The 10,146-nt window shown below is 50.6% G+C and overlaps 1 protein-coding gene across 1 annotated transcript; it reads right to left on the reverse strand.

The window, feature by feature from the left end:
* Positions 1-1,067: 1,067 nt before the first annotated feature.
* On the reverse strand, positions 1,068-9,929 carry CNGA2 (cyclic nucleotide gated channel subunit alpha 2). Its single transcript, XM_033138019.1, has 6 exons — positions 9,121-9,929; positions 7,879-7,977; positions 6,343-6,507; positions 4,314-4,421; positions 3,199-3,305; positions 1,068-2,591 (listed from the first exon to the last, which is right to left on the reverse strand). Exons 1-6 carry the CDS (start codon positions 9,594-9,596, stop codon positions 1,180-1,182), a joined length of 2,367 nt encoding a protein of 788 aa, XP_032993910.1. The 5' UTR covers positions 9,597-9,929; the 3' UTR covers positions 1,068-1,179.
* Positions 9,930-10,146: the final 217 nt, after the last annotated feature.

Raw genomic sequence — 10,146 nt, forward strand, 5'->3', positions numbered from 1 at the left:
CTGAAATCTGAGTTTTGGGCACGTAAACAGCCTTTGGGTCCAAAGTTCCTTGTTCTGTGTAAACTGGCTCAGTCATGAACTGAGGCAAGAGGAATGGACAAGGGAGAGGGCTGCAGGGGGTGGGGTGTTTCCCTGAGAATGGCAGAGCTATTGTGCATTACCCAAGGGATACTGGTGGGCCATTTCTACCCAGCACACATGGGACAGCCACTTCAGCTTAATTCTTCATGTGAGGAGATTTTCCTCTCCAGCATTTATGGGATAGGTTCCAGGGTCAGAATTTGTGTTGGGCTCAACCGCTTTCTCTGGACAAGTGCAGGGTCCCCCCTACCTGCCTGGGGTGTGTCGAGACCCCAAGGCAATGCTTGCTAAAGAGAGGCATCAATTGGAGCTCTAAAGTCGATGCAGAAGAAGCTGTAAGTCTTCAAGAACTGAGGGGGAAACTCAGCCAGGAGGGACCTTAAAAGCCACAAAGAGCAGAAAGGAAATGAGACTGAATGAGACAGCACTGCCCGCTTGAGCAGTCAGGCAGCAGAACGAGGGCTAAAGAGCTTGTGTGGGATGGCAGGATTGCAGGCATACAAGCAATCTTCAACTAACACATTTCCAAAATCTTATAATCCTCACTGAAGCAGGTGGGTTCAGGCCCTAGCAAACACCAACACCCCACACACCCATGTCCACACATCCCCTTCCTTTGCCCTCTATGCAAACTTAGGGAGCATAATCAGCTCACAGGGAGAGGTTTTCTCTGAATGTGCTCCATGAACAGGAAGGACCTGGACCGGCTTAGAGATTTTCCACAAAAGTGGTTGTCAAAATAAGATTGTGAGCAGGTAATGTGGTCCACTGTAGTGGGTTACTTGATGGGAATGTTCCAAATAAGCACCCGCCAGAGGCAGTGCTATTTGGCCCATTTGGGGGTGAGGGTGGGAGGAGGAACATGCAACTTGAGGAAATAAATGGAGGGTGTCTGACCTTCTCAAAGCAGTTCAAGAGAGACTTAAAGGGACTCTGGTGATAGTCACCAGGAACATACAGCTGAGAATGGACTAAGGGGGGAGAGAGTCGGTTAGGGAGCAGTAGTTTGGTGGAGACAGGGTTACTGCAAGGCAGTCTGGATGGGCATCAGATGCAAGGAAATGCTGCTGCCTCAAATCCAGATGGCAGCGCAGTAGGTTAAGGTTTGGCTTTCCCCTCTTCTGTGGTTGGGCTAATGGAACCATCAGAGAAAAAGTCATCCTGCTGGTCTTGCTTCACTTTGGTCTCCAGGGAGGTGACACGCTGCTTGAGCTTCATCTGGGCAGCATCATACTCAGCCAGGAGGCGGGAGAACCGGGCATTCAGCATGTCCAAGCTGGCCTCCAGCCTGTTCAGCTTTTGCCCCACATCCATACCTTCCATGCCCTCTGCTGCAGTTGCTTCATCTAACAGACCTTCTTTGGTGAGGATCTCTCGTCCACGCTCCTCCAGGACTTTCTTGGCATCTGGATACTCTGTCACTGCTTCCATGAGGTCCTCCTTAGACAGGCAGAAGAGGTCGGAATAGCCAATGCTCCGGATATTTGCCGTCCTCCGGTTCCCCATTTTGCTTCCTTTGATGTTGAGGATGCTGATCTCCCCAAAGCAGCAGCCTGCTGTGAGCATAGCATACTGGGTTACGCCATCATCTGCCACAACAGCCAACTTCCCTTCCTTGATGATATACATTTCCTTGCCAATGTCCCCCTTCCGGCAAATATAGTCTCCAGGGCTGAATACCTGGGGGCGGAGCTTGAGCACCAGCTCCACCAGAAGCCCAGCCTCACAGTCCTGGAAGATCCTCACTTTCTTCAGCGTCTCCAGGTGAACATTGATAGCTATCTCTGCCCGCAGCTTGTCAGGCAGGTTCTTCAGGACCTCCCACTCCTCCACAGTTTTCTTATTGGTCCAGAGATAGTCAAACCACTTGATCACCTTGGCCTCCATGTCCTTGCTCACTTTGCGGAACTGCATGTAATGCTTGACTGCATCGATCTTGGCCTGAAACTCTGCCCTGGTGGCGTTCATGTTGGAGATCATGGAGCCCACATTTCCCACAATGGTAGCAAAGATGAGGACACCAATCAGGAAGTCAAAGATGACAAAGAGATACTCTTCATCACGTACAGGCGGAGGGGTCTCCCCAATGGTAGTCAAGGTCAGAGTGGACCAATAGAGGCAGTAGATGTACTCCCTTGTCAAATAACCAAACTCTGGGTCTGAGATGTTGGGATACACCCAGGTGTCCTCTCCAAAGCCAATGGCCTTAGAGATAGCATAGTAAATGCAGGCATTCCAGTGGATGATGACCAATATGTACATCACCAGGTTGCAGATTCGGAAGATGTTTGGGTAGCTGGTCCGTGTCTCTGTCCGGTCAAAGAACTCAAACATGCGGGAGAAATGCAGCAGCCGGTTGAAGCGCAACTCAGGGCGGTTTAAGCCGACGGCAAAGTAGGCAAAGTCAGTGGGCAAAACAGAGAGGACATCCAGCTTGAACTGCATGGTGGCAATGTACTTATCACGCAGCTTCTTGAGGTCCTTGACGAGTAATCCCTGCTCCAGGAAACCTGCCAGGGAAACACAGTGTGAGGCATTAAAACGCAGCAAAATCTTTGCCTAGTGCTGTCACTGCAGATATGGTGATGTGTTTATTTCCATCCAATCTGTTCATTCCGCATGCCTTGGATTTCACCCATCTCCAGCCTCGTAATCCAGCTAGAGTCAGGTAGTAGCAGCATTGTGGGGAACGGGCAGGACTTACAGCACACAGGATTCTAAGCAAAACAGGCCTCCCATCCTTGGAGTGGTGAGCTTGTAGGGTGGGTGGTGATTGTTGAAAAGATGTCCCAGCCTCAGATAGTGGGAGAGCATGAGATTCTGCACTCCTCCCACCCACCCCGCAGCATTCAGATTATTCATTAGCTCAATATGATATCAAGGCAGAGGCTTTTGCCAGACCTGAATATTGATGCCCAGGTGGGTAATTTTAAGAAAATTATTCAGCAGTGAAGGCTGATAAATCTTCCATCGGGGAACTCTATTTTTCAGAACTGCTGTTAATAAGATTTGCTTTATTGGGGCCATTTTCTGACTCACAAGTGCTGGAGGTGGAATCCTTAACCAGCATAGTGAGAGGAAGGCTGAGCCAGGCTCCTCCCCACACAGCTCCCTCACCTGTGTGAAAGCGGATGACAATGTCTGCGATGTAGATGCTATCTGCGATGTAATCTAGAACTAGCCACCAGATCCAGTACTTCCCTTGGAGGTCGTTGAAACAGGCCCTGTGGTGAGGAGGGTGAGAGAGACAATTAGAAGGCAGCAGCCCTATTGTAGCTTGGGCAGCTGATTGGGAAGCAAGGAAGCCAAGCTGCACCACTATCTGGACAGGGGTAGCCTAACTTCTGTTGTCTATCCTCTGGTAACCTCTAGGTTAGATTACTGCAACATGTTATTTGTGGGGCTGCCTCTGAAGACAGTTCAGAAACTTCAGCTAGTGCAGAATTCAGCAGCTGGGTTGCTCAGTGGGGCAAGATGGTTTGGACATATTACCCTGTTCCTGGCCCAACTGCACTGGCTGCTAATTCATTTCCGGGTCCAATTCAAAATGCCTCACACTGTGTTTCCCTGGCAGGTTTCCTGGAGCAGGGACTACTCATCAAGGACATCAAGAAGCCTTTCTTCATGTGCCTCCTCCACAAGGTTTCTAGAGGGCAGTAACATGACAGCAGGCCTTTTCGGTGGTGGCACCCCGCTTGTGGAATGATCTCCCCAGGAAAGCTCACATGGTGCCTTCATGACATATCTTTAAGCACCAGGCAAAAATAGTTCTCTATAACGAGGCCTTTGACTTATTAAACATTCTATGACATTTTAAATGTGTTTAGGGGGTTATGGGAGTTGCTCTTGTTTTCTTATGTATTTGTGTTCTCATTTTTTATGTTGGAAACCAACCTGCGATCTTCCAATGAAGGATGGTATACTAATTTAATAAATGAATAAAATAATAATAAATAATTCAATGTGCTGGAAGTGCCATAAGCGACCTCCCAGAGTTTCAGCAGTGAGTTAACCCTGTAAATACTGAAACTCCAGCAAATTAAGGATTGTTAAATCCATGCTTCCTAGGAAGAGAAGTTCTGGGGGAGAGAATCGGGAGAGAAACAGCAGGGGGAAGAGGAGGCACAAGGACTCACATCATGCTCTGCAGATCAGTGCAGATAGGTGCTCTGGGTGGAATCTGCATCCCCCCCTCTTGTGTTCCCCCCCCAACATGGGTTCCAAGGACTCACCGTGCTACCAATGTGCACCAGTTATAAAGGACTGGCACTGCTATGACCATAAGCCATCGATAATACCAGTCCCCTGCAGGATTCAATACAAAGACTTTCCATTTCTTCCTGCAGATAGAAGCAAAACATCATTTCAGTGGCCACAATGAGTCTTCAATGAATCTGGCCTAGAGGGGAGATGGTGCGATTTGGAGTACATGAAAATGAAAGGGTTAAGTGAGCACACACAGACCTCCTTTACCCAGACAGATGACCAGAGGTGGCCACAGCACACAGCGACTGACTGAGAAGTAAACACCCCAGGCCCACCCCTTCCTTCCATCCAAATGTCCAATCAGCCTTCCTGTTGCTGAAGCGTCTCATACCTTCCAAGCTGCCCAGTGGGAACATCAGAAGAACCCTGCAGCAGCTGATGAGGCTAAAGAGGGCCCTTCTAGTTCAGCATACTGTTTGCACAGTGGCCAACAAGATGCCCCAAAGGAAACCCCCCCCCAAGAGCTGCCTGCTCTTCACTCCAGATGTTCTGAGGTCTCCATCCAGTACCTTAGATTGTTACAGAAGTGTCCAACCCCATCTTGGGCCTCGTGGGAGGGGGGAAGGGGTGGGCTGGCTCAAAGGGCATTAGGTGGGAGAAGGCAGGAGGTCCTGGCTACTAGAATTACTAGAGCAAGCCCAACTTCCCTGTTCCCTGAAAGGTCTTTGTCAGGGAACTGTTCTCGGCTCAGTGCAGGATGCAGCTCAGAGGCTTGAGAGCAGAGGCTCTGGGGATGTTGGAGAGACCCTGCACCCTCCTTGCTCAGTGGGCGAGGAGGGAGACATGCCATTTCCATCACCCCAAGTGCACAGAGGGGTGAAATGCAAGGAGAGGAGGCAGAGATTTCGGATACCGAAACTCTTATGCTGGGGTCCCAGCCGGAAGGGGCCACTCCTGGATTCTGCTAGAGACTGATACGGTCATGTTTTTCAGCACTCTGCACTGTAAATAGTTTGCACAATAAAACTGTTAAAAACTCGTGTCTGCTTACTCATGAGCAACCCAACGCAGACCTGACAGCCTTGATGGCATCCCTTGAAGGCTGTCAAAGTATGGCCATTTTTATTTCTAAAGTGTAGAATGGGAAGAAAAGGAATGCCCCATTCCTCTCCTCAGGCTTGTCCACAATGACCAACAGCCTCAGCACTTGCACAACAGCCTTACACAATGGTCTGAACACTCTTGCCTGCTCCTGTTTTGCAAAAGCCTCACTGGACCACAGCATCCCAGAACCATTGCTGCTCTCTGGTAATTAACACGTTCCACTTAACCTCTCAGGGAAGACCCTATTTGCTCAATGCCAAAGACAATGGCTGATTGTGAGCCTCTTTCACTCTCCAGCAGCCTGCCCTTTCCTCTTTGCTCAAATTACCATGGCTAATGGCAAGGTCCAGCCTTACCAATGAGGCCAGCCCCTTAATTATGGTGGAGGAGGAAAAAAGAAAAGGAAGAGAAAAAGGGAAAAGAAGCTGGAGGGGGGAGGAGGAGGAGGAAGAAGAGGTAGGAGGGGAAGAGAAAGAAGAGGAGAAAGATAAAGAAGGAGATGGGGGGAGAAGAGGGAAGGTGGCCTATGATCAGGACCGGTGCTAGGGTTTCTTGTGCCCTAGGTGAGACCACCTTCTGGCACCCCCCGCCGCCCGCCCCCGCCAAAGCCTGCTTTAGCGGGAGGTGGGGGGTGGTAGAGAGGCAAGCAGCAGTTTCTCCGCTGTAGCGGAGAAGCTGCTGCTCGCCCGTCCCACCCCCCACCAAAGCCTGCTTTAGTGGGAGCCGGGTGGTGGTGTAGGGGGCAAGCAGTACCTCTCCGCTACAGCGGAGAAGCTGCTGCTAGCTCGCCCTGCCCCCACGCCCAAGCCTGGCCAGCGCCCCCTCCATTTTGGCGCCCTAGGCAATTGCCTAGTTTGCCTTAATGGACGCGCCGGCCCTGCCTATGATTTCCTTTCCTTGGCCATGCAAAGTCTCCCACAGCAGCTCCAGCCAGCCAGGAGGGAGTCTCACTTTGTCTTTCTGTCATGGGTATCAAACCCATCGCCCCTTGCTGCAGCTACTGCCAAAGTCTTGACATCTGGTCCTCGAAATCGTTCCAGGAAGGAGTCTGTCCGCTCCTCTTCTTTCAAGCCTTTATTGGCCCAGCCCCGGAGAACCATCACCAGGCGGGCTATCCTAGAAAGGGAAGAGAGAAGGGAAAGGGTCAAGCTTAGCAAATGGAGAGGGGGGAGAGGACACCCATACATTTCTAGTGGAGCAGTGGGGTGGAGTCTCCCTTCACATTCACCCTGGGCAGGAGAAGTGTACAGTTTTCCCCCTCTCTCTCTCCCTCTGACCTGCAGTTACACAGCCCCATTCTGTCCATTGCTTCCCCCTAAGTGCCTAAGCTAGGTGCTGAAGCATCTCACTCCTTCCAAGCTGCCAGAAGAAGAGCCCTGTAGCTGGATCAGGCCAATGGCCCATCTTGTCCAGCATCTTCTTCTCACACTGGCCACCCAGATGCCCATTATGGGAAATCAGGATTCGAACATAAGAGCACTCCCCTCTCCTGTGGTCTCCAGCAACTGGGATTCAGATGCATTTTTGCCTTTAACAGTGCAAGTGGAGTATAGCCATCCTGGCTAGTCACCATTGATAGCCCTCTTCTCCTCCGTGAATCTGTCCAATCCACTTTTAGAGCCATCCAAGTCGGTGACCATCACTGTCATCAGCTTCCCTGGGAATCAGCAAAAGAGGAAGACAACGTCCTCGGGGCTTGTGAGGGTTATGAAGCCTCCTCTTGCCCATCTTGTTCAAGTACTTCTTAGGAGGGGAAACAGCAGAGGGTTCTTCAGCAGTCACAACTAGTAGGGCCTCCCCTGAAACTCCTGCCCCATTCTAGGCCATCTCCACAAATGGCCCTTATGGGCTTTCAAGAGCACCCCTAGCAGGGTGGAATTGTGGGCAAGGGCCATAGCTCTGTGACCAGAGCACCTGCTTTGCATGCAGCAGGTCCCAGGTTCAACCCCCTGCAGCATCACGATGTGGGGCTGGGAAACGACCCCTGCCTGAAACCGTGCATAGGTGGATTAGATAATACTGAGTTAGATGGGCTAATGCTCTGCCTGAGTATACGACAGTCTGTTATGTTCCTAAGTCTTGAAATACCAGCTCAGCTATGAGTAATGAGTCAAAATAATAGAATCATAGAATTGTAGAGTTGGAAGGGATCCTCAAGGGCCTCCTAGTTCAACCCCCTTCAATGCAGGAGTCACAGCTACAAGAATCCCTGGCAGATGGCCTTCTGACCTCTGTTTAAAACCTCCAATGAATGGAGAGTCCACCATCATCTAAGGCAGTCCATCCCACTGTTGAATGCCTCTTACCCTCAGAAAGTTCTTTCTAAAGTTGAGTTAGAATCTCCTTTCTTGTAACATCCCCATCCAGAGCAGGTAGGCACAATTTCAGCAGATAGGCACAATTTCAGTGCAACCTCCACAACCACGTAGGCTGACACACACACCCCACACACTTCATCAACCCCACAAGGAGCCCCATAAGTAGTACCTGGAGAGGCCCCCTGTCTTGTGGGATTTCTGGTCCACATTCTCCAAGGCGGCAACATGCTGCAGTTCTGAGGACGTGTCATCATTGGCTGACGGCACTCTGTAGAGAGACCAGGTAGGAAGGATGACCCTTGGCTGCCAAGCAGAGGTGGGAATGGAGCGGAACACCCTCCCCTCATAAGGGGGTCTGCCCCTCTCACTGCCACTGCCTCCTCCTCAAGCTCCCTTCCCACATCAAAGCAAGAACTCCACATCATTCAAGTTAATTGACTTGGGAGTTGTAATGACTCCCATAGTGCCTGGAGGAACCCCCCCCCCAAAAAAAAACATCATTAAGGGAGTTGATTTGTGACTGTGCTCAACATACGCAGGAAAGCAAACTGGAGGATTTGGGGAGCAACAGCCTACTTCCTGCCTTGACCACAAGGTGGAGTCTTAATCTGAGATCCTATCCCTGCTGGCAGTAAGGAGAACCTAGGGGAGACAAAAATCAGATCTCCTCTCACCTGTCCTAGCCACCCTTATTCCAGAGCACGCCATGCTGAGATGCAGAGAAGCCAAGCATTTGCTTGAGAAATGGGGGGGGTGGGATCTGAAAGGGCTGCTTCACAAAGGCCAGCTATCAAGGGTCCCAATACATTTTCAGAATCATAGATTCATAGAAAGGTAGAGTTGGAAGGCACCCTGAGAGTCATCTAGTCCAACCCCCTGCAGTGCAGGAGTCAGACCTCTTGGCTCATATGGGGATTAAACCCGCAACGTTGGCATCATTAGCACCATGCTCTAAAAGTGTGTTTCCTATTGGAACTCAGAGTTGTGAATTCGCCCATGGAGGAAACTTTTCCCGGGCCTCCACTCTCACCAGGAAGGACCATTTGCTCTCATCCCTGAACTCCTTCCCAAGTGGCCCCAAAAGGCTTCCCCTCCTCCCTTAGGCACAGACTGACCCCTATTCAGTTATGCTAGGCAACAGCCCAGGCCCTTGCAGGGGGGTGGGCAACCAGATACACTTGCCCCAGGCCTTGGAGAGCTAAAATGGCTGGGGGCCACAGTCAATCCAAGAACAAGACCCCTGCCCTGGGCCTCAGACAAGCTCTGTATGGGTATGCAGCAAGCAATTATTGAAGAGCATGTTTTGGGTGCTTTTCCCCCCCCCCTCAACACTGGGTGTCCAGTGACAAGCTGACTCTTGGGCCAGGAACCCCCTGCAGCAGACCTCAAGGCCACCTGTTCTGAGAGTTACCTGCTGTGGTTGCTGAGCTCCTTTCTCTCTGGATCCCCATTGGCAGCAGTTTTCATGGGCTCCTGTGGCTGATGGTTGGCAGGGGAAGCCTTCAGACCATTGGTTTTCTCCATCATTCTCCATGCACAGAAGGCAGAAGCGGCAGGAGGGAGAGGAACCTGTGCCAGAAAACACAGAAAAGAACGAATACCCAGGAAAGAATCCCGGGAACAAGACCTCCTCATGTTGCTTTCTTCCAACAAGTTGTGGGGAGTAGATGCTGCCCCAGTGCAAACAGAGACCACCAGGGAGCTCCTCCTTGGCTTAAGGTGGGGCTTGCCAGCTTCTGGCCCGGAGAGCTCACTCATCCCCTCCCACCATCCAAGTACATTTTCCTTGCCCACAAGAGCCCCACTGATTTTGGTGCCAGCTGCCAAATTAAAACAAATAAGAATGTAGACACAGCATGGAAGGGGCCTGAGAGGTTGTAACATCATTTGGTGAGGGACAGGGGCACTAACCCCCTCTTCATCTGATCTGTACAGGGAAGCACCACGGCTCAAGGGTAGAGCATCTGCTTGCTTTACAGAAGGTCACAGGTTCAACCCCCCACATGGCAGCATTTCCAGGTAGGCCTGGGAATGTCAGCTAGAAAGTATAGTACAGATCAGGAAAAATGCCACTAGACTCAAAAGGAGTCCAGCATACTTAGAGAGCCCAGCATATTTAATGAGCACTGTATCAGTTGAGAGAACTTTACATTCCAAGGCAAGTTTTCCCCAACTCCTGAGGAAGTTTTTTAGATCACATTGTAGTCAGCTTTTTGTTTTGCTGGTGTTTTCCCATGCTTTTGTAATTTTACCCATTACTGTAGTTTGCTTGAAATTTATGGGATTTTGAAGCTTATATTCCCTGTTTTGGTATGTTCAGTTTAAAGGTTGCTTATAGCTGCAGTGGCTGTGTAGCCAGGATTTTTGTTAGGGGGACAGGACTTTTGTTGGGGGGGGGACACACAGAACTGTTGTGATTGGTCAGGTAGTTACCGGT

The sequence above is a fragment of the Lacerta agilis genome, chromosome Z (assembly GCF_009819535.1).
Source record: "Lacerta agilis isolate rLacAgi1 chromosome Z, rLacAgi1.pri, whole genome shotgun sequence".
Lineage (NCBI taxonomy): Eukaryota > Metazoa > Chordata > Lepidosauria > Squamata > Lacertidae > Lacerta > Lacerta agilis.